At 41.0% G+C, this 24500-nt stretch overlaps 1 protein-coding gene across 2 annotated transcripts in view; it reads right to left on the bottom strand.

Moving 5' to 3' along the window:
- LOC101941550 (sodium channel protein type 2 subunit alpha) overlaps positions 1-24500 on the bottom strand; it is a 116664-nt gene that overhangs the window by 46666 nt on the left and 45498 nt on the right. For both annotated transcript variants that reach the window (XM_065561783.1, XM_065561784.1), the window contains 9 exons: positions 24196-24337; positions 23236-23442; positions 21399-21692; positions 19155-19499; positions 17896-18028; positions 15014-15252; positions 13274-13447; positions 2587-2943; positions 914-1393 (listed from right to left, as the gene is read on the bottom strand). In XM_065561783.1, the coding sequence (XP_065417855.1) occupies positions 914-1393; positions 2587-2943; positions 13274-13447; positions 15014-15252; positions 17896-18028; positions 19155-19499; positions 21399-21692; positions 23236-23442; positions 24196-24337 (2371 nt within the window). The remainder of the gene's footprint in view (positions 1-913; positions 1394-2586; positions 2944-13273; positions 13448-15013; positions 15253-17895; positions 18029-19154; positions 19500-21398; positions 21693-23235; positions 23443-24195; positions 24338-24500) is intronic.

Here is a 24500-nt window from a genome sequence, read left to right as displayed (position 1 = left end):
GTGACACCTTTGCCCAGGAAACTGGACAAAGGCGAGAGGAGGAGCCGGGGGGGAGGGGAGTGAGTCAGCTGGAGGGGGTTTCAGTTTTGGGCTGACTGGGAAGATGCAGGGAACCCCAGGTCTGGGGTCTAAGCTCCTTGCCTCCCCAGAGGGACCTGGCTGAGGGATCCTGGTTGTACCTACAGGCCCTGCCTGGGACTGTGTTCCTGTCATCTAATAAACCTTCTGGCTGGCTGAGAGTCATGGTGAATCTCAGGAAGTGAGGGTGTAGGGCCCTGACTCCCCCACACTCCATGACAGTTACCTCTAGGTCACTGGTTTAGATCTAGCCCTAACTGGTGGTTGTTACCATCTGATGGCACTTCAGTGGTGTCAATGATCATAGTACAGAATCCAAGTGCTATATTCTGAAAAAAAGCCATAGACATCATGGGCACTCTTTTTGACAGCCTCAAAGAGGTCAAACATTGAACAGGAATGGAGACTGTTATTTCCATAAGCAGACCCCCCAGAATCCAGTTGAAATACTAAGGCACTGGTGGGGCAAGTGTGGGGAAATTTGCATGACTGCTTCTCATTCTATGGTGGTTCTATGCATAAACTGAGGACTTCGATTTCCTGGGCTAGAAAATTGGCATCTTTTGCAATTATTGAATTGTCCTGATAAAATAAAAATGAAAAATAGAAATTAATCTTAATTTTCAAAAAGTGTCAAAAGTGTCTCTATTGTCACAATAAACAGAATAGAATATTCTACTTCTTTCACATTTGAAACTTACAACCTTCCATCAAGTTTCGTATCTACTATTACAAGGTTGTATATGGTACTATAAAGGAATCAAATTTAGATAAATCAATGCTAAAATGGAAAATAAAACCACAACTCATCTTGATAAATATAAAATAGACCTACCTCTTTGCTTTCCTCTAGATCTGACTCGCTGCTAAACTCTTCTGTATTTAAATTTTCAAAATCTGATTCCCCAACAGCAATTGGTACTGTCACAGTGAGGCTTGGATTGTTTATGAATGACATGTAATCACTTTCATCGACGACATATTTTTCCACGCTGCTGCCTACGCCACTGGTAGTTCCATTCCTATCCTTAAGATAGTTAAGGTCTTTACCTATTTCTATGACAGTATGGTTGGAAATACAGCTGTCTTTTTTGTTGTTTAGATCTTCAAGAGGCTTGATTTCATCTAAAGCTTTCTGTTTTCTAACAAAGGCTTTTTGGATGAATTCATGTGCTTTTCTTTTCACATAATCTATTCCCTTCTGAATCCTTGCCACTGCAATTTGGAGATTGTTCATTTCATTATCATCATCTGTAGCCGCAAGGTTGTCTGAACTAAATGAGCTCAGCAGTAAGGCCAGAAAGAGGTTGAGTACCTAAAAGACAGTAAGTAGAAAACATAGCTGATGTCTTATTTTTTAAGTGATGACAGTAATTACTTTATGGCATTTTTAATGACATAATTTTTACTTCACGATTAGCGGTAATATCAAACTATCTGAAGGCCATTCTTCCTAGTCTATTCCTGCTGTATTGTACTATTTCTTGCCAACAGCATTTCAGGTTGCAAATCCCCACAAAATGCACTTGGCTAGATGACAATTAAGAAAACCCATGTCCCAGAAGTTGAGCCCCACGCTGTATGAGCTCTTTGCACAATAGTGTGCATGGGACAGGTGAAGGCATGTGTAGAGAGGCTGCGAGAGGGTGGCAGTAGACCCACTCTCTGCCCTGAAGAGGGGCTATAAAGGACTCACAGAGGCTACTCCAGCCATTAGGACGCAGTTGTGCAGTCATTCTGCAGCATGGGGATGAGATAATTTCTTCCTCCCCTCTCCCACCATACATCTACCCAGCTTCTTAGGATGGATACTTAGCAAACCGTTGACCTTTACTATTTAAATAAATATGACAATCAGAAAAATAATATTCAATAAATGCTACAGAAATAAATACTCATACAATGTAATATATTGTGTTGAGTGTTCTAAGCCTAAAGAGTTATCTCTGAGCATGTGTGTTCTGAGTGCTCGGAGCCTGAGTCATTTGAGATAATTACTTACAGGTCCTAATGGTCTAGCCAATCCACAAGCAAGGGTCTAACCAGGTGACCCCATGGCAGGTATATAAGATCCTAATGAAAGTAGCAACTCCAGTCTGCTCCGTGTCACTACCTTGTTGGGGATGCTCCCTGCTACCTGATGTAATGACAGAGACTACTCCTGCTCCAGCCTGAGTCTACTACTGCTCAACCTACAGCCAGTCACATGGCTGTCCTGACATACACATACACTACACATACCATACAGACAGAGTATTCCTAGTATAGGCTGCTGTATCTAAATCAATAAGAAATGTGTGAAAGAGTGTTCACAGAGCCATCAATTCACATTCCAGGTTCAATTATGATATGAACATGTCTTATTTTGATTAAAATATGAAATGAATTTGGATAGTTTAAATTTTAAAAAGTTGGCCCTTAACGCCCGTTAGTTCACCTCAGTTAAAATTAAAAGCATATTTTATCACATAAGGCATCATTTTTTTGCAAAATAAATTAGGTACATACCACTAGGTTTCCAATCACCATGACCATCATGAAAACAATAAGGCACATGGCTTGCCCCGCAACCTCCATACAATCCCACATAGTCTCTATCCATTCTCCACATAGTACTCGGAACACAATCAAGAAAGAGTGGAAGAAGTCATGCATGTGCCAGCGTGGAAGTTCACAGTCATTGGAGATCTTGCAGACACATTCCTTGTAGCTTTTACCAAACAGCTGCATACCAACCACAGCAAAAATGAAGACAATGATGGCCAGCACCAAGGTCAAATTTCCCAAAGCCCCCACTGAGTTACCAATAATCTTTATCAGCATATTCAGTGTTGGCCAAGATTTTGCCAACTTGAAAACTCGAAGCTGAAAAACAAGAGCAAAGGAACACTGTTACTGATGCTGCTAATTATAATGAAATTATCATAACTGTAAAATGTCTCATTTAATTGTTATAACCTTTAGTCACCACATTTATGTTTTCATAGAAGCTGGCCACGAAGGCTTAGCAGGTTTCTACAATAAGGCATGTACAGACTGAAGTCCTAATTCAAGTCCCTAGCAGCCAAAAAAATGTAGCCTTTCACTACGGGCTTCAGTTAGTGAAATGCCACAGAATGCCACAGAACATCAGACTGTGCCTTTTTCTGTAACCACAGAAAAAAAAGAGAACCACTCTGTTGGGATCAGTAGCACTACAATGAACATGCTCATCGTGTCCACTGATTTTCTCAAGGATATAGCTCCCATAGACAAAGTGCAGATGACTGGTTGCTAACAAGCTACATAGAACCAAAAAGACAATGGGCCAAATTCATCCTTGGGATAAATCACTGAAATCAGTGGAATTATCTCAGGGATGACTTGGGCCCTATGCCCTTTAAAAAATTTATAATATAAAAATACATTTTGCTTTCAGTTCAATGAAAGAGAATACTCACTAACAGCATATATATATGTATATAGGAGGGGGATTTGTCATCTGGGAAGAAGCCCCCAGATGTTATAAGAGGAGTGTTGGTAAAATTTTCAAAAGCACCCAAGTGACTTAGGATCCTAAATCCCACTTTCAAAAGTGATTTAGACATGTAAGATCCTACATTTCATTGAAAGTCAATGGGACTAAGGCTCTTAAGTGCCTAAATCCCTTTTGAAAATGGGACTTAGGCACTTTTGAAAATTTTACCCTGTCTCATTAAAACCACCTGAGAAAAAGATTTTGTCTCCTTTCTTCCCCCAAGTTCACTTCCTCCGGTCACAGAGATCATCCTGGTGGGAAAGTACTGGATGTAATTGCTGCTAGAATGCATCATTGATGCTCCTGCAGTTGTTTTTCAGTGATGGTTAGGTCTGGGTGGACCTCACAAGTTTGGAAGGTTTCCTTCAAAGAAGGATGATAGAGTTACAATGTTTATTCCAATTGCATGAAATTCCTTTTTTGGTTTCAACCAGGCCTGCAACCAACGGTGTATTTTAGTATTTCCTCTTGGCTGAAATGCAGAGGAGCAAATGCATATAAATTAAACAAACAAACACTTGTGGTTTTTTTTTTAAATCAAACCTCAAAAAAGTTCTGGTTGGGATTATTTCAGGAATTGGGCTAATGGTATTTGTTATTTCATTTGAATTGGTTCATACATTTCTAGTGGTACCACAAACAGTACTGCCAATCTGAAGCATTCACAAATTATTAATCTGCTTAAAAAACATGAGATTGGCTTAAAAATAATTAGATTTTTTTTAAAAAAAATGGTAGATTGTTTTTATTTGTCTTCTGCTTTCTGAGCTGTTAGGATACATTCAGTTCATATTTTCAAGCTTTTCTCCACAACACTGAGAGCTAGAAACTTACTTTTACTTATTTAAATGAAAGATAAATTCTTCCAGTATCACTTGATTCCATGAGCTGGAGTTTCAAGAAAAACATTAAGTTCTATGCGACTTGTGATATAATCATGAGAGCTGGCAGCAATGCACAAGTTAAATACTGACCAACTCACCTTCTTTGAGCTAAATTTATTGAACCTTCTTGAGAAGATTCATAGTATCCCTGATTTCACTGGTAATAATGGCAGTATGCAAATATTCATCATGAAAGATGTTATACACGAGGAAGGATGTTAATTACATTATATTTGCTACCTGACAAGATTCTAATTAAAGTTGCCAAAGTAATTTAATTTGGCAACCTATTTACAGAGCAAGATCTGAGCTCCCCAAATTCTCTCACTGAGGGTGATCAGCACCTTAGTTTGTTTTTTTCCAGGAATTATTTTGTTCAAGAGACACCGTAAGGTAGAATAAGCCCCAGATGTATAATGTATTAATTTTAGAATAAAATGGTTTTGCAAAACTTAATAGCCCAAATCCCGAAATCCCTATTCATTCTTTACTGCCATTGAATACAATTAGTTTTACCTAAGTAAAAAAGCCAGGATTTGGCTCAGTATTAATATAAATATTTTCATGATTTAAAAACAGTTACAACCAGTTTTTGATAGGACCGAAGCATTTTCCTGCACTGTTTACAACCCAAACAGTATAGCATTGTGTTATTGTACAAAGATCTGGATATAAAACTAAGTAGAAACAAAAATTAAACTAACCACACTATTTTCACTGGTGAAGTGAATAAGAAATTTCTTACTCTATCATTTTGTTTCTGTTCGCTACGTCTCTCCTCATTTATCACTAATGGATAACACCTCCCTCCTATGGAATATGGAGGCAGTTCAATATTGTTGCTAGAGGCTATTTAACTCGGGCCACCAGATAAGTTCTTCTAAATAGAACTCTAGCAACTGATTATTAGCATTAAGACACAACTTGATAGACTATATAAATAACATTAAGGTAATTATATATCCAACTCTTGATTCAGAGGAAAATGTCAATTGTAATAAATTGTATTTCAGTAATTTACCAGACTATCAAGGTGAGCTGAATGAGGAGAGAAGCTACTAGCAGAAAGAAAATTATCAGGTAAGAAATTTCTCATTCTCCTGCACACCTTCTCTCCTCATTCATCACTAATGGGATGTAGCAAGAAGTGAATCACAGAGGAAAGGAAAGGGTAAGCAGAGTTTTAATTATTATTGGAGTAGAATAACAGACAGACATAGAAGTTTCCCCCATACAGAGCAAGATTTTTTTAATTTAAGGAATTATTTGGGAACCAACCCAACAACACCTTCCTAGTACCAATGGAAACCTGTTTCACAAATCTTCCTCAGATGAGGCTCAAACACTTTTTCCCACAATGCCAATAGAGACTGTGTAGAGGGAACCTTGAGTACTACTCCATAATTAGGTCCCAGATGCCTTACATGCCAACTGGTGCTAAGGATGGAAACAAAATTATGAAAGAACTATTTCCCAGGCATTGTGGAAAGAAGAACTTAGCTTGAACAGAAAGATTTCTGTAGCTACAAGAATAACCTTTTCCTCACAACAACAGCAATGTGGTTCTTATATGGATCAGTGGTTCTCAAACTGTGGGTCGGGACCCCAAAGTGGGTCACGAGGTTGTCAGGGCTGGCTTAGACTTGCTGGGGTGGAAGCTGAAGCCTGAGCCCCACCACCTGGGGCCAAAGCTGAAACCCAAGGGGTTCAGCCCTGGATAGTAGGGCTCAGGTTACAAGTCCCCTGCCTGGGGCCGAAGCCCTTGGGGGGTGGTGGTGGGACTTGGGTGGGCTCAGGCTTTGATTCCCCCCTCCTGGGGTCATGTAGTAATTTTTGTTGTCAGAAGGGGGTCGCGGTGCAATGAAGTTTGAGATGGACCTATCCTCCATGAACTTATCTAGTTCTTTTTTGAACCCTGTTAATAGTCTTGGCCTTCACAACATCCTCTGGCAAAGAGTACCACAGATTGACTATGTGTTATGTGAAGAAATATTTCCTTTTGTTTGTTTTAAACCTGTTGCCTATTAATTTTTAAACTTGTTGCCTATTAATTTATAAACCTGTTGCCTATTAATTTTATTTGGTGACCCCTAGGTCTTGTGTTATGAGAAGAAGTACATAACACTTCCTTATTTACTTTTTCTACACCAATCATGATTTTATAGACTTCTATCATATCTCCTCTGACTCGTCTCTTTTCCAAGCTGAAAAGTCCCTATCTTATCTTATCTCTCCTCATATGGAAGCTGTTCTATACCCCTACTTTTCTGTACCTTTTCCAATTCCAATATATGTTTTTTGAGATGGGGCAACCAGATCTGCATGCAATATTCAAGATGTGGGCATACCATGGATTTATATTAGAGGAAATATAATATTTTCTGTCTTATTATCTACCCCTTTCCTAATGATTCCCAACATTGTTAGCTTTTTTGACCACCGCTGCACATTGAGTAGATGTTTCAAAGAAATAACCACAAAGACTCAAAGATCTCTTTCTTGAGTGATAACAGCTAATTTAGACCCCATCATTTTATCTGTATAGTTGGGATTGTGTTTTCCAATGTACATTATTTTGCATTTATCAACATTGAATTTCATCTGCCATTTTGGTGCTCAGTCACCCAGTTTTCTGAGATCCCTTTGTAACTCTTCACAGTCTGCTTTGGATGTAACTCTCTTGAGTAGTTTTATATCATCTGCAAATTTTACTACCTCACTGTTTACCCCTTTACCCAGATCATTTATGAATATGTTGAACAGGACTGGTCCCAGTACAGACTCCTGGGGGACACCACTATTTACCTCTCTCCATTCTGAAAACTTACCATTTATTCCTACCCTTTGTTTCCTATCTTTTAACCAGTTACCAATCCATGAGAGAACCTTCCCTCTTATCCCATGATTGCTTACTTTGCTTAGAAGCCTTTGGTGAGGGACCTTGTCAAAGGCTTTCTGAAAGTCCAAGTATACTATATCCACTGAATCACCCTTGTCCACATGCTTGTTTATCCCCTCAAAGAATTCTAGTAGATTGGTGAGCCATGATTTCCCTTTACAAAAACCATGTTGACTCTTCCCCAACAAATCATATTCATCTATGTGTCTGATAATTCTGTTCTTTACTATAGTTTCAGCCAATTTGCCTGGTACTGAAGTTAGATTTACCAGCTTGTAATTTCCGGGATCACCTCTGCAGCCTTTTTAAAAATTATCAGGGGGTAGCCGTGTTAGTCTGTATCTAGTGGCACCTTAAAGACTAACAGATTTATTTGGGCATAAGCTTTCGTGGGTAAAAACCTCACTTCTTCAGATGCATAGAGTGAAAGTTACAGATGCAGGCATTATATACTGACACATGGAGAGCAGGGAGTTACTTCGCAAGTGGAGAACCAGTGTTGACAGGGCCAATTCAATCAGGGTGGATGTAGTCCACTCCCAATAATAGATGAGGAGGTGTCAATTCCAGGAGAGGAAAAGCTGCTTCTGTAATGAGCCAGCCACTCCCAGTCCCTATTCAAGCCCAGATTAATGGTGTTAAATTTGCAAATGAATTTTAGTTCTGCTGTTTCTCTTTGAAGTCTATTTCTGAAGTTTTTTTGTTCAATGATAGTGACTTTTAAATCTGTAATAGAATGACCAGGGAGATTGAAGTGTTCACTTACTGACTTTTGTATGTTACCATTCCTGATGTCCGATTTGTGTCCATTTATTCTTTTTCGGAGGGACTGTCCGGTTTGGCCAATGTACATGGCAGAGGGGCATTGCTGGCACATGATGGCACATATAACATTAGTAGATGTGCAGGTGAATGAGCCCTTGATGGTGTGGCTGATGTGGTTGGATCCTCTGATGGTGTTGCCAGAGTAGATATGGGGACACAGTAGGCAACGAGGTTTGCTACATGGATTGGTTCCTGGGTTAGTGTTTCTGTGGTGTGGTGTGTAGTTGCTGGTGAGTATTTGCTTTCCGTGGGTCCATATTGAGGGCCACAGAAAGGAGGCCCTTGAAGAATTCCACGTGGACTTCAACAATTTCCACCCCACCATCAAACTCAGCCTGGACCAGTCCACGCAAGAGATCCACTTCCTGGACACTACTGTGCAAATAAGTGATGGTCACATAAACACCATCCGTACCGGAAACCTGCTGACCGCTATACGTACCTACATGCCTCCAGCTTCCATCCAAGACACATCACACAATCCATTGTCTACAGCCAAGCCCTAAGATACAACCGAATTTGCTCCAATCCCTCAGACAGAGACAAACACCTACAAGTTCTTTATCAAGCATTCTTAAAACTACAATACCAACCTGGGGAAGTGAGGAAACAGATTGACAGAGCAAGACGGGTACCCAGAAATCACCTACTACAGGACAGGCCCAACAAGGACAATAACAGAACACCACTGGCCATCACATACAGCCCCCAGCTAAAACCTCTCCAGCGCATTATCCACGATCTACAACCTATCCTAGAAAATGATCCCTCACTCTCACAGACCTTGGGAGGCAGGTCAGTCCTCGCTTACAGACAACCCCCCAACCTGAAACAAATACTCACCAGCAACTACACACCACACCACAGAAACACCAACCCAGGAACCAATCTCTGTAGCAAACCTCGTTGCCTACTCTGTCCCCATATCCACCACTGGTCTAGAGAGCACCAGGTTGAGATCCCATGGGGGAATTGGCTGTCTTACTTGAGGGTACAGCCTCTCTCTGCCTTTGAGGAAGTGGCCCACCATGGGGTTTGCAAAAACAGAGTGACCAATTGATTGGGGTGGAAAGCTGAGATAGTGGCCAGGTGCACCTTTACTGACAATACTGACAGATCTTGATGTTTCAGATGCAGCAAATAGCCCAGGATAAAGGGAATCGATGACTGTAAGGGTGGAATGTCATTTTGTAATGCCCAAATGGAGAATCTTTTCCACTTGGCCAGATACATGGCTCTGGTGGATGGCTTTCTGCTGCCAAGAAGGACCTCTCTAACAGGGTCTGAGCATGTGAGTTCCAAAGGGCTTAGCCACAGAGTTTCCATGCCACGAGATAGAGAGACTGCAGATTGGGATGCTAGAGGTGGCCATGGTCCTGTGTAATCAAATCTGGGACCAGGGGCAGAGTTATCGGCATGTCCACTGACAGGTCTAGAAGCGTGGTGAACCAGTGCTGGCGTGGCCCCAATGGTGCTATTAATATAATTGATGCTCCCTCCCTTCTGACCTTCATCAGGACCTTGTGTACAAGTGGGAAGGGCTGAGGACCGCTTGTTGATTGGCAATCCGAAGCTGGAGCCCCCCGGTGAATAGACCTTATGGCCGAAGAGGTCATAGCTTTTTTGCCTCCTTAAATTTGGGCGTAGGACCCTGTTGCCCTGGTCTTTCTTTTGTGTTTGCTGCTGCCACAACCAGCATGCCCAGCTGAGGGTGGGTGAATAGGTATTTGTACCCCTTGGAGGGTACAAGGTACTTCCTTTCCACCCCCTGGGTCATGGGGGGAATGGAGGTGGGGGTTTGCCATAGGGTCTTCTTGGTGATATTCTGGATGATCTTGTTGAAGGATAAGGCCACCCTTAAAGGACCCTCGGGGGTCAGGATGTCCACCAGGGGATCTGCTTCTTCTGAAATCTCCTCCACCTGGAGGCCCAGATTTTGTGCTACCCTTCTGAGTAGCTCTTGGTGGGCAATATTGTGCATAGTCAGCAATGTGGCAGATGAACCCGCTACTGCCTCGATTGGGGAGGAACAGGATGCTGCCCTTAGCAGCACCGGGTCCTCCTGAACCTCTGATTCGTGGAGGTCTTCTCGTGCTGATACTTCCTGCACGGTGGCAGGGACGGTCTCGGTGCCGGCCAGGATGCTGAGCTCTGATCCCCGTGGAAGTTCCCGGACTATGGAGGATGGTGGGGGGGGGCTGCCTGTCCAAGGCAAAATATAGAGATCTGGATTCCAGAAAGGCCACTGTGTGGGCACCTGCCATTGTGGTGGCCAGGACATCATGGGAACTTGCTGATCGTCCTCTTGCCTCAGATGGTGATGACAGTGGTGCTGGCTCCATCTGGAGATGCACAATTCTGGCTCCGAACCCAAAGACGAGTCCGACCTCGGTGATCATGCCAGTGCCGAATGGGACAGTGTCGGACAGTGGTGCCAAGGGGAGGGTGACCAGTGCTGCATCATGGCCGGTTTGCCCTTAGAAAGCATGGCTCCTCTGTGCAGTACCGGGGCTGTCATCGCTATGAGGTTCCTGGCAGCCTCAAACATGTCCAGGGAATGGAAGATCCAACTCCCCCATTTAGCTCTCCTATGCTGGGGAGTCCAACGGGACCAGACTCGACAGACCTGCCTATGAGGCCAGAGTCAACATTGCTGATTTCGCTGGAGCAGGGGCTGAGGCCAATACGGGCTGTGCCAGCTGGGGACGAAGAGCCAATTCCATAAGGAGAAGTTTTAACCTAAAGTTCCTCTCCTTCTTGGTTCTTGAGTGGAAGCCTTTACAGATTTTACACTTGTCTGTCTGGTGGGCTTCTCCCAAGCGCTTTAATCAGGAGGGTCTCCCCTTGGCATAGGCTTCTGGCAGTACCCACACGGTTTGAAGCCTTGAGACTGAGGCATGTCCCGGTTCCCGAGAAGGAGGAGGGAGAACATGGAGGGAATAAACCCCAACAGAAACTTATCTAACTAACTATCCTATATTAAAACCACTAAATAACTCTAATTAAAACTATTTATAGATACAATAGGAAAGTCCACTAGGGGATCGCTTGCCATAGCAAGAGAGAGAAGAAGCAGCTCCAACGACCATCACAGGTGGTAAGAAGGAACTGAACTGGCGGCGGGTCAGCAGAGATCTATATACACCGCCATGAAGGCACGACTCCAGGGGGCTCCACAGCCAATGCAATGGGTACTGCTAGGGGAAAAGCCTTCCGACGACTGTGCATGCAGCGCACGCACACATACTTGGAATTGACATGAGCAAGCACTTGAAGAACAACCCAGGCTTCTTGGAAATAGGGAGGGAGGTTGCCAAAAGGAGGTTTGGAAGGAGGAGGATCTGAAGGTCATCCAGCAAGACTCTAGATGTATGTATCAAAACGGTTGCTTGCTGAAGCCTCAGATTGGGGGGCAGCTGAGGAAGAAGCAGTGGTCATCTTTGGTGAAATTGCTGCCTCTTCCTCAAGCAATCTGAAGACCATTGCTGTGGATAGTACTGACAATATGGTCTCTGCCTCTAGAATGGTTGCTGTTGTCTTGGGTGCTTTTTTGGGGGGCTGGGACATACAGTCCCAAGGATCTTAGATTGGCTCTGGGGTCTTTTAAGGTATGGAATGCCACATACATACAACTATAAAGAGCTCATTGCCCTTGAATCACAAGTCCGGTGACCAGGATCCCCAATGGAATTCCTGATGCTTGCAGCCAAGAAGACCTCCTCATCACCATGGCAGAGGCCATCAACCTCTCTGCCGTGTTTGATGCATTAAGCACTGCTTGTATTGCTGTTCAGGCCCTGGGCTGACCCTCTATCATTAGGCACTTCAGTGCCCTGTGCCGGTCTTTCGGGAGTCTGTCCATTAAATTGGAATGTCTATCCTGTTACAAGCAACAGAGGGTCCTGTGGCACCTTTGAGACTAACAGAAGTACTGGGAGCATAAGCTTTCGTGGGTAAGAACCTCACTTCTTCAGATGCAAGAAGTGTGGTTCTTACCCACGAAAGCTTATGCTCCCAGTACTTCTGTTAGTCTCAAAGGTGCCACAGGACCCTCTGTTGCTTTTTACAGATTCAGACTAACACGGCTACCCCTCTGATACTATCCTGTTACAGAAATTGATATGCAGAGAGCAGTGTCTGAAAATTTGACACACTCATCTGAGGGGGTCCACCCAAAGAGATCTAAGTCCTTCATGTCTTTTCTCCTGAGGGGTAGATTGGTCTAGCCTTACAGCTTTGCAAGGTTGGTGTTAGGGGGTAGGAAGCAGGGCAATTGCCTGGGGCCCCATGCCACAGGGGCCTGGCATTGGGGAGCTTGGGCTTCAGCCCCTAGTGGCAGGGCTTTGACTTTGGCTTTCGAAACATTGCAGAAATCCAATGTGTGAACAGGTGAGACTGGGTGGGTGCTCATTTTGGCTATTCTATGGGGGAGAAGAACCCATGAATATGAGGGTGTTTACTGGGAAAATGTCCTTATATAGAACACAACTAAGCCAATTGGCAAAGAAAAACTTACCGATATTGCTAAAACTAGCAATAAACTTCACAAACTGTAGGAGAACTAAGCTAGCTACACACTAAAAGCAAGGAATGCAGATACTACAGGGTTCCATCTCGCAGGCATCAGCAAAATGAAGGAATGGAGTGTGGTTGTGGCTGCCCCACCCTTTATGCCTTCGGCTCTGAGGAATGAGAGGGCACTCAGGGCACATGTGCAGCCCCAGCAGACACTGATATTAAAAAGACTCCAATCTCACACACCAAGAGTGGAATCTGTGTGGACAATCACTCAAAGAAGAAAGTCAGATTACTAATACATTGTGAGGAAGATGCACGACCTACAGTAGACGCATGCAACTAGTGGCTGGGCAATTTAGCAGCTTTTAAAAAATTATGCAATGAACTTCTGACTCGGTTATGAGAATCTACTGTAGAATACTCCCTTTGGAGAAAAGTAATGTGCACCAGATTTATAATATACAAAGAGAAAATTAAAAATGAAGCAGTATATTTGTGTGTATAAAGTAAACATATAATGTAAAAGTCTGCATTGTTTACTAGTGTACTTACCAATCTGAATGATCTGAGAACAGATAATCCTTCCACATTTGCAAGACCAAGCTCCATTAAACTGAGGCTCACAATAATACTATCAAAAATATTCCAGCCTTCTTGGAAATAATAATAAGGATCCATGGCAACTATCTTGAGAAACATTTCTGCTGTGAAGATCCCAGTAAAGACCTAAAGGTAAAAGATAATCTGTTACTCTAATAATATTGAAGAACATTTTAGATAAAAATAATAGTGACAATGTTTAACAAGTTATATGTGTCCAGTAACTCTTATCAAAATAGAAGGGCTTTCTATGATAAATCTACATAGCTTCTAAATATTTCTGTGCACTGATTTAGCAATCAAATTCAGAAGTGAAGCTAAAACATGCCTCACAACATTTAATAGCTAAATGGGAATCAGCAAAGAAGGGAAATAGGTCTTCTCTTCAAACTGCTAATAAGCATGTATGGAGGTTGTCAAACAGAAACCATTCTAGTTGTTCCTTCCTTCTCAAATGCCATCTTTACTCAATTTTCTGAGATAAGGCTAAACTTATTTGAGACCAGATTTTTCCATTTTAACACAGACTATATTGAGGATGGTGTGCAGCAACCTTTCTCCCAGGATGACCTCCAGAAGGCACTATCAATCCATGGCACCATCTTCTTCCAAGGTGGACTATGTTCTCCCCTGTGCATCTGTCCACATTGTTGTCCAGTGCACAGGGGCCAGAACTATGGCCCTCTTCCTGTTCCATCCTTTGGGGTTGCTAGCACATCAGGAAGAGTTAGCAGGAAGCAGTTTCTATACTTAGAAGAGTACAGGGACTGCAACTGCAACTCAATCGTGGTCTATAATTATCTGATAGTAAAATGCTCTGTAACCAAGCAGACAAAGATGTCATAAGATCTAACGGCTAGAAGGTGAATGTAGAAAAATTCAAACTAGAAATGTGGTGAACATTTTTAACAGTAAGGGGGTAATTAACCCACTGAAACAGTTTATCAATGGGGTCTTTAAATCAAGACTGATTGTCTTTCAAAAAGATCTAATTCAGCTACAAGTTATTGCACTAGCTGCAGGAATCACCAACTGAAATACCATAGCTGTGTTATGTAGGAGGTCAGATATTATCATAACTGTCCCTTTGAATTGTGTCTGCCTCTAGTGTAGGAGAGTACAAGGTGAGGAAAGTTTCTTCTGCCCTTCCTCACCCCTCACCCATCCAGGCACATTCTGAATCCAAATCTGGATTCCATTAAACAAGTAAGTACCTCACAAATAAGGCATAAGGTGTGTGTTTTGTAACCAGATTGCAATTTATTGACAAGAGTGATCCTCTGTACTCTGTCACACCAATTACCATTTCTGGGAGCATGCATTTCTGTAAATGAGATCAATGACAATTGAGAGAGCCATTCAAAATATCAGACAATTTTACAGGACTTCTGGTGTCTGCTCCTTATTTGTTCTACAACTAGGATAATTTTTTTGAAGGGGAATGAATTAAACTTTTTTTATTAGCAGTCTATTTGTATAGGCAAAACTGGAGATATGCTTTTGAGGTCTCTTACAAACACTGCATTAAAGAAAAGACAAACAGTGTATCTTAAACATGCATAGTTAAACAGAGCGGCCTGTGAGCATATCACAGACTGTACAAAATATCTTTGTAAGATGTGTAAGGACACTCAATTTTCTTTTTAAGAGAAATGTATTTGTATGTCACATGATACATTATGAAAGACTTACCAGATTTCCTACTGAAAGCACGTGACTAAACTGTTCCGTCATTGGATAATGCTCCATGGCCATAAACAATGTGTTTAAAACAATGCAGATAGTAATAGCAAGATCGACAAATGGATCCATCACAATCAAATTTACAATATGTTTTACTTTTAACCATTGAGTGCAGCAATCCCAGATCAAGCATGTGTTAGCAAATCTATACCAGCATGGTGGGCATTTCTGCCTGGATTCTTCAAGTTCTAGAGGGAAAAGTGTAAAACAAATTTAAAAAGATAGCTCTTTATTATATGTATCAAGTGGGCTTTGTTTTAAGGCCTAAGCATTCTTCTCAATATTTAGGTGATAGAAATGGTATGATGAAACAGATCCCTTGAGACCCAGACTGATGTCCAGCCACAGCAAAAGTTAAATAATTAAAAAGAGGAACTTGGACCAATAAATTCTAAAACTGATGTTAAAAGAATCCTAGCTATTCAATTAATAAAATAGCCATTCACAAACCAGAATCTAAACAGGAAGCAAAACACAGCTTTAATTCAAAGGATACCATAGCAGAATCCTGGTGTACTTCAATCACCTTCTGACACAGTATAGAACTTACCTGGGGGATGGGATGTGGCACATGTTCTCATTTCTTGAGTGAGCTTTTCTCTCACATTTATGAGACTGTTTTCCATATCTAATAGCTAGATTGGCCCTATCAATGTCAGAATTGGAAAGATTCAGGACCCAGACTGTAAGGAACCATTACACGCTATCACTGCCCTTGTTATCCACCAATTATCCCAACAGAAATGGATGGAAGTATCAGAGTACAAGAATACAAGAGAAGGATACATGACTGTTTCCCCATAGAAATCAAACTAATTAAATAATTTTGGAGGGATTTTATTTGCACTTGAGAGTCAGAGACAGGGTCACTTAGCTCATGTTGTTCTTTTATTTTATATCCAATGGCTGTCATGGCTGAGGGTGAAAACCTCCCTGATCACTTGAAGTAGTATTTCTATGACAAGAGTAGAAGTACCTGGTGATTATCACTGACTGCATGAGTGGGCACCTCATCTGCTTGTTTGATAGTATTCTTTTGGATGAAACCAGGGGAACCCAGTTGCTATCAGCATCTGTGCAAGTGGGACTCTTGCCTGTTTGTCTCTAGACAAGAACCAAGAGACATAAATATGCCCTTAACCTTGTCCTCTTGGCACGTAAATCTTTCCTTTGCCCTTGTGGTCTTGAGGTGCATGAGAGACGTACTTTTGCACTTTACTGTAAGAGGGGTGATGTGGTGATGTTTTGTTTTAGTTACGATCTTCTGATTTTCAGATGCTATTTTGCGCTGCTACCCAAGGTGAAAACTGGTGCCAAGAGCCTCAAGGTGGTAACAAAACCAATTAAAACAAGTCTATAAAAGACCTACAACTTGGCCTTTAGCTATGAAGCAGTTAATTTTTTGTTTATTGTTTATTATCTAAAGTGGGTTCACTGTGTGGAAGGAAAAAAGATCCTTGATGGGGCTACTCATGTGAGTAAATTTACTCATATGCACGAGTCTTTTCAGGAGCCGACCTCAAATTAAGCTCCAATCCTAAAACCATTCAAGTATTTGTGTAACTTTACTCATGTGAATACTCCTCTTGACTTGAATGATTACATACAGTCATCCTTTATTATGATTTAATTAGAAACACTATGGCCTTGTCTACACTTATGGCAGCATGTAGGGTACATGTGACTAACCGCTGAAGTGAAAAGGAGGCTGTGAACACACTTCAGTGTGTAGCTTCACATGGCAATTAAAGGCTCTGGCAGAAGGGAGGCAGAGGGACACTACAATGCTAAAAATAGCAGTGTAGATGATGAGAGGCACCTTTGGGCCATGTAGATAGTATGTAGAGTATATACCATAAAATTCTGGCATGTCTTTACTCCACTCATCTAAGCAATGCCTCATCATCTACAGTGCTATTTATACCTTGCTGGGGAGCATGCGGTGTCTGTACTCTACATAGTGCTGTAAGTTTAGACACAGCCTATATTGTTGGAGTGATACGACTTAGTGTTGTTATCCAATATGATCTCACATACTAAACATGTTTGAGCTGGGTCAGTGTTTGGATCCAAGACCTCAACAGAAAAGACAGCTGCTGCTCCTGAAGGCAAGAAGTTCTAAGGACCTGCTGATGCTATTATCAATGTGGCTCCACAAGAGGTAGAAATGGTGGGAATATTAGTGTAGGCACTGAAAACAGACCTGATCTGAGCAGGGTTGGGTTACTTGGCAGCTAGAACACCAGTGGCTGCTCTAGCTAGCATTCCTACTATTGCTGCGTCCCAATTGAATTGCATTTGTGAGAGTAATGGTGGGAAATTTTATGTAAAAAATCTAGCACTGACACAGCCCTAGACCATGTCTACACCAGGAGCACTTTACTGGTACAGGAAAAATGGTATACTATAATGTCAATACACTCCTGATGTGGACACTTTGTACTGATATAATAAAATCACCACCATGAGTAAAACAAGTTATACCAGTCACCAGCTTTGCCAGTATAGCTTCATCTACACTAAGGACATCTGCCAGCACAACTATGTCAGTCATGGATCACACCTCTTCACACCATGACTGACACCTATGTCAACAAAAATCCATAGAGAAGACCGATCCTCAGTCACTTCCCCAAAGTCAAACAGGAATTCTGTGACAGAGCCAGGAGTAGAAGCCTAGTCTCCTAACTCACTGTACTGTGCTTTAGCCACAAGACCATCCCTTCCCATATACACTTCCAGGTGAACAAGTCAAGTGTTGCAGAGTTTTTCTCTGACCAGGTATTTATACTATTTATACTTAGTCATATCAAACATACCATGCTACATACCTTCCATTGTGTTTGTGAGTATGCTGGCTAAACTCATTGCTCTTTGCCTTGCACTGGGCTCTGCCAGGAAATCCATAGAAACATGGTAAGAACTTGTCCGTCTCTTTCTTAATTCTGTTTCTGTTGTGGTGCCCTGAAAATAAAAGGCTGATAAAATAGACTATCACCATGTGTATTGATTTAATAAGCAAACGCTATATGGATTCTATAAAAATGTAGTGAGTTTCCAGGAAAATGAGGGACGTGTATGTTCATATCCCCAGTATACTGATTTCATTTAAGTCTCAGTTCAGTTAAAAATTTAAGCACATGCCTAACTTTAAGCATGTGAATAGCCACATTGACTTCAATGGGACTACTCGTGTGCTTAAAGTTAGGCATGTGCTTATATACTTTGCTGATTCAGGGCCCAGAAATTCAATTTGCACGTCTTTCTCACATTGGATTTAACTATTTGTAAATTTGAAAAAAGATCCACAGAATTTGGTACTGAGCTTTTTTATAAATATCTTTCTAAATATGTGGGAATATCTTTTCATAAATCTGTATCAGCACAGCCTACATAGACAGACAGCTGTGGGCACAAGTGAAGTGTGCATATTTTCTTGGGTTGATTCTTCATTTAGATTGAAAATCTATGCAGCAAGCCTATACCTAAATTTTCAAACCAAAATCAAAGGACAAATAATGTCTAATCACACTGAAATTTATACAAAAAATTAACCTGTAAGAATCTTGAACTGACTGAGAGTAGTACCATCACAACCCATTCACGATAAACACAGTATTCTATTGACAGGGGTATGTGGAGTTAATGGGAGTTATACCATGGCTTAATTTATTCCATTAATTATATATAACCCATTTATCATTCTTGTAATTTTTGACATTCATCTGATATAGGAATGCAGAACTTCTCGGTTAAATCTTCAGTGAAAATGTACTGACTGCCTTGATATATAATAAAGCCATACATTTTGCTAATTACATTATTTACTATTTTATCTTGTTAATGCCTAGTGTATTAACAAGTATTTTCAGGTATTTAATTAGAGATTGGGAGACAAATTTCAGTTTTTAGCCTGTGTCATTTGTGGAGGTGTTAAAATATTCAGGATCATTCACAGCTTGACCAACCAGAAATCATTCCCAAGTGATTTCATTTTGTAGAAACACAGGCCTGTGTAGTAAGAAGAGGCCACCTTGCCTATTAGAAACTTCCTTACATTCATAAAACAGCCACTGCTGGCAATGATCACCTCTGGAAGAAGCTGTCCAGGTGACGTGAGAGCCGGAGGTCCACCAACTAAAGAAACCACTCCATTGCAATCTACAGTGCTGTGCATTTTCCCATTTGCTGGAAGCACTGGTACCATCCTGGATGACCTACTGGCCTGACTAATGTTACTGTTGCGCCGTTCACCATGTCTATGTGGAACAAAGAGAGAACCTCTTCTACTCTCATTGTCTTCAAAAGTGCTATGTTCATCATCGGCAAAGTCATTTTCTGATCCTACATCCTTTGCTCGACCTCGGAAGCTGAAAAGACTCGTTCTGCTGCTGCGCCTTGGGGAAAACAGGGAGCCACGAATGCTCAGCAAAGACTGTATGAAAAGAAAATTATATAATTATTAGCTGAAAATTCTTAAAAAATGTTTTCATATGGACAAATACAAAGTTAATATGTTCTAAAAATTTATTTCATAGACAAAGATAGAGACTATTGCACACACGCGTGCACACACACACACTTTTAGGTGGCTTGAGAGTAAAATTAATCAAAGAGAGCACATAAGTGATTGCCACTGCCCATAGTTACTTTTCCACTTAGAAAAATAAAATCAATCAGTTTAATTATAGTAAAAGATGCTGTTTAATGAAATTGCTTCCTCTAACTCTCTGCATATTTTATTGCATGCTGTTCATAAATTAATAAAACTGAAGCTAGACTCTTATTTATTCCTGCTTTGTGTTGGTCTGTATGCTTGGCTACATAAATTTTTTTGCAAATTTCTTGGGCCCTACTTTGTACTGACAGACAGCCAACAAATACGAGTTAGCTTAAAAAATGTAAATATTTTCCTAGATATTATTCATTTAGGCCCCAATCCTGCAAGGAGTTCTCAGAGGGTTTTTTTGTTTGCATTTCCTTAAACAAGTACTAACAAGGGTCATCTTGCAAAAACATAAGTGCATATGAATAAATTTACTTGTGTGAGTAGTCCCATTTAATTTGATGGGGCTACTCATGTGAGTTAATTTACTCATATGCATGAGTCTTTTCAGGATCCGACCTCAAATTAAACTCCAGTCCTAAAACCATTCAAGCATTTGTGTAACTTTACTCATATGAATACTCCTCTTGACTTGAATGACTACATACGGTCATCCTTTATTATGACTTAATTAGAAACACTATGGCCTTGTCTACACTTAGGGCAGCATGTAGGGTACATGTGACTAACCGCTGCAATGAAAAGGAGGCTGGAACACACTTCAGTGTGAAACTCCACATGGCAATGAAAGACTCTGCCTGAAGGGAGGCAGGGGGACACTACACTGCTAAAAATAGCAGTGTAGATGGCGAGAGGCACTGTTGGGGCATGTAAAGAGTATGTAGAGTATATATCATAAAGTTCTGGCATGTCTTTACTCTACTCATCTAAGCAATGCCTCATCATCTACAGTGCTATTTATACCTGTGCTGGGGAGCATGCAGTGTCTGTACTTTACATAGCGCCGTAAGTGTAGACATAGCCTATATTGCTGGAGCGATACGACTTTGTGTGGTTATCCTATCTTATCTCACATACTAAACATGTTTGAGCTGGGTCAGTGTTGGGATCCAAGACCTCTGCATAAAAGACAGCTACTGAAGGAAGTGTGCTGTGGATTCTGTAGATGGCACTCTTCTCTCTCAGTCACCATTGTGCCAATGCCACAGGAGAGAGGCAAGTGGCACTTTGCTACTGGGACTGCTATCTTTTTTTGAGACATGAAACCAAGGTCCTGAAACTAATGAACACTTTTCACATGAAAAATTTCACATGGAAATTTTTGCCATGTGAAGTGACTTTGTGTCCCTCATATTTTGTTTTTTGTGAAGTTCATTAAATGGCTGCTTTGTCACTGGAAATGTGATATTTCAGATTACGAACATGCAAAATCTTGAAACCACTATTCACTCTGAATGCACCCATTTTCACAAGTAAATGGGCCCATTTTCAAGAAAGAAATGTGAGAAGTGACACATTTTTCATTCAGGTGGGTTTATTTTTTTTAATTTGCAATGAAAAACAAAATCTCTCTAATTCTAACAGCTTCATATTTCACTGCAAGTGTTTAACAAAAAGTCCTGACCATTTGAAATTACATTAAAGATCCTGTGACACCTTCTGCAGGAATAAGGATGTTCACCTTCTGACCTTACCATTACTGCACTCTCCATGACAAACAGATTATGATGCAATAAAGACACAGTTGAATGGATAATACCACTGTACCTGATGTGGAGAAGAGAACCTCTTTTCATATGTCAGCCTGTTCCCTTCAATGGAGAATCGGAAACCTTTCCTTCTGATGCTATCTTCTGATCCAGATTTGTGAAAATCTTCCTCATCTTTCTCCTCTCCTTCAGACTGCTCCTTCTGTTTTCTCTTCTTCCTTCTGTTCCTTCTCTCTTTAGCACTCTTTGAACTCAACTTCGATGCTTCAGAAGAACTTTCAGAGAATCCTCCTACCCCACCTACTCCGCTGAACTCTCTTGAATCAGCTGCTACTGCAGCTGCTGCTGCTGCCTGTTTTGTCACAAAGTTAAACACAATTAAAATGTACAACACTAATATTTTTAATTTTTTTTAAAGTGAGTGAATGTGATGTTTGTGAGAGTGAAGCACTGAACCCACTGAACCCACTTCATAAAGCATTGCATATTTCACAAAGCACCTTTTTGTCAATGTGTAAGGAACAATAATTCACCAGTCCACTGCAATCCAGACCAAAAATGGCCCTGATATTCTAGCCTGAACCTGACAGGGAGTAGAACAGTCCAGAAGAAAACTGCATCACTGGAGCCACAGGTGAACAATCATGTTTTTGTTGGATTAAAGAAGAAGGAACAATATAGCATTTTTGCAATGAATCTTAACCAGCAGAGAAACTATACAAAGTTCAGGGAATGTAGTCAAAGAAAGAATGTAGAGAAAAGAAAATATAAGAGAAAAAAAATCTGCAGTAACAGGGGATAACGTTTCCTTAAACCACCTTTGCTGGGTCCTTTGCACATATGGATACTTTCCAACTCCTTAATGGACTAGCAATGTCCAGTGCCATCATTCCAGTAAGTGGTCTTCATAGAATTGAGTTAAACTATGTTCCACAACAGCCCTGGTCCTGCTTATAGTCTCAAACATCTGTAGAGAATTTTACTAAATAATGCGTTTTTTAAAGCTGCAGTCAGCACCAGATGTTGCTAGAAGGCACAGCTCGGCTGGTCTTTAGCCAGACACGTACTAGGAAGATACAGATCAACTCCAGCTTTAGCTAGCCATTGGCCAGGAGTACGATGTCAGTCAACCAACCAGTCCATTAGGAAGTGTGAGGGGCTTCAAAAAGAGGAAAGAGGCTTCAAAGTAGGACCCAAAGGTTCATGGATTCTAAGGCTAGAAGAGACCATTGTGATCAGCTAGTCGGACCTCCTATATAACACAGGCCATAGAACTTCCCCAAAATAATTTCTTGAATCAAGACATCCAGTCTTGATTTTAAAATTGTCAGTGATGGAGAATCCAATATGACCCCTGCTAAATTGTTCCAGTGCTAATTACTCTCACCATTTAAAATGTATGCCTTTTTTCCAATCTGATTCCAAGTGATGCAACACTACTCTAGTGGGGAGCACTGCCCACAAAATAAGTAAGTTTTCTTTTGGCCTGAATCTCTATTGTAATTTTCTGCTCAGTCTTGCCGTTTTCACAGCAAAATATTTGTCCTGAGTTACATTCAATAAATGTAATGAAAAGTCATTTAGCTGTAAATAATTCATGTAGCAGAACCAGTGTTTTTTTCACATCTCCATCTGAGACTTCAATCTCCAGTGTCTCAGCTCAGTGTTCTTTACCAGATTTGTTACTAATCAACAGACTGAACTGATCATTTAGGCCTGAGCAAGGAGTAGAGCAGAGTCATTATTTCTCTATTGCTCACCCTTGTTCAGGGGCTGTGTTTGTGTGGGGGAAGTAATTTACTACTGTGAAGGAGCGGGGTTTATTCTCATGTGCGGCTGAAAAGGACCAGGGCACAGTCTTGCACTAAAGGAGCAGTTTTGGATTACAAAGGTACCTGAGCTTCTTCTTGTTGTTTTTTCAGCTGTTCAAGCATCTGCTGAAATTCTGCCTCCTTCTGCTCTGCTTCTTCCATGGTTGCTTGATTCTGCTCTTCATAGGCCATGGCGACCACAGCCAGGATCAAGTTAATCAGATAGAAAGAACCCAGGAAAATCACCAGAACGAAAAATATCATGTATGTTTTGCCAGCAGCACGTAGCGTCTGGGTAAAAAAGAAATAAATAGCTTTATCAGTTTTTTAAAGTTACTACATAGTCTCTATACATTATAATTTAGTAATGCACAATTCTATTATAATAAGAGCTTGTGTTGACACAACTGAATTTAGATAATTCATATGGGTCATAATCTGCTCACAAGTGCAAAACTAGAGTTAAATGAGCTTTGCAGAAGAATCTCTACTGGGTTCAAGGTAAATAAGATTCTGCAGCTCAGCTGCTTCACAACTTCTTCTACAAACTAGAGGCTGTAGTAGTGTCAGCTGCCACAGCTCTCCCCCTAAACTGGGGTTTTATCCTGTAGATCTACATAGTAGAAGGCCCACTGGTCACACCTTATCCTTCCACACCCAAGGAGGTTAGAGACAGGATGTGCCTCTTAAGGAGGAAGCATGGTCTAGTGACATACAGAACACTGGACTAGGAGCCAAACATGACTCTGGTATTCACTGATTGTACAATACACTTTGCCAATTTGGGTAAAGATAGATAGATACTTTACCCACCTTAATACAGTTATTCTTGATTATTCACAATTATTCTTATGCAGTATAACCTAAGAGCCTCAGTCATCCACCAGATCCCTATTGTGCTAGGTAGTACAGAAACACAAAACACAAAGATGGTTCCAGCCCCAAGCATTCTCAGGGATATGTGGATGAAAAGCACTATGTAAATGCTATGTTGTAGTTGTTCTAGTAGTAGTAGTAATAGTGTTTATTTTAGTGGATCCTCACCAGCTGATAAAGATTCTCCCAAAAGTCCTGAGTCATCAGTCGAAAGAGTGACAAAAACGCCCAGCTGAATGTGTCAAAGCTTGTGTAGCCATAGTTGGGATTTCTACCAGCTTTTACACATATATATCCTTCTGGACATTGACTACAAAAGAAGAAGAAATGCTATTTTAAATAGATACTCCAAATCATTACACACGACTGTACATCATAGAAATGTTCAGGAGTATGAGTTGCCAACATTCAGTCACTTACTCAAGATTAAATTAGTCTCAGCTAAAATTTTACGCTACAAAACAATCCAATAA

Source organism: Chrysemys picta, chromosome 11 (genome assembly GCF_011386835.1).
Source record: "Chrysemys picta bellii isolate R12L10 chromosome 11, ASM1138683v2, whole genome shotgun sequence".
In the NCBI taxonomy this organism is placed as follows: domain Eukaryota; kingdom Metazoa; phylum Chordata; order Testudines; family Emydidae; genus Chrysemys; species Chrysemys picta.
Note: the sequence above shows the minus strand (reverse complement) of the source record. Positions and strands in the feature narration are given on the sequence as shown.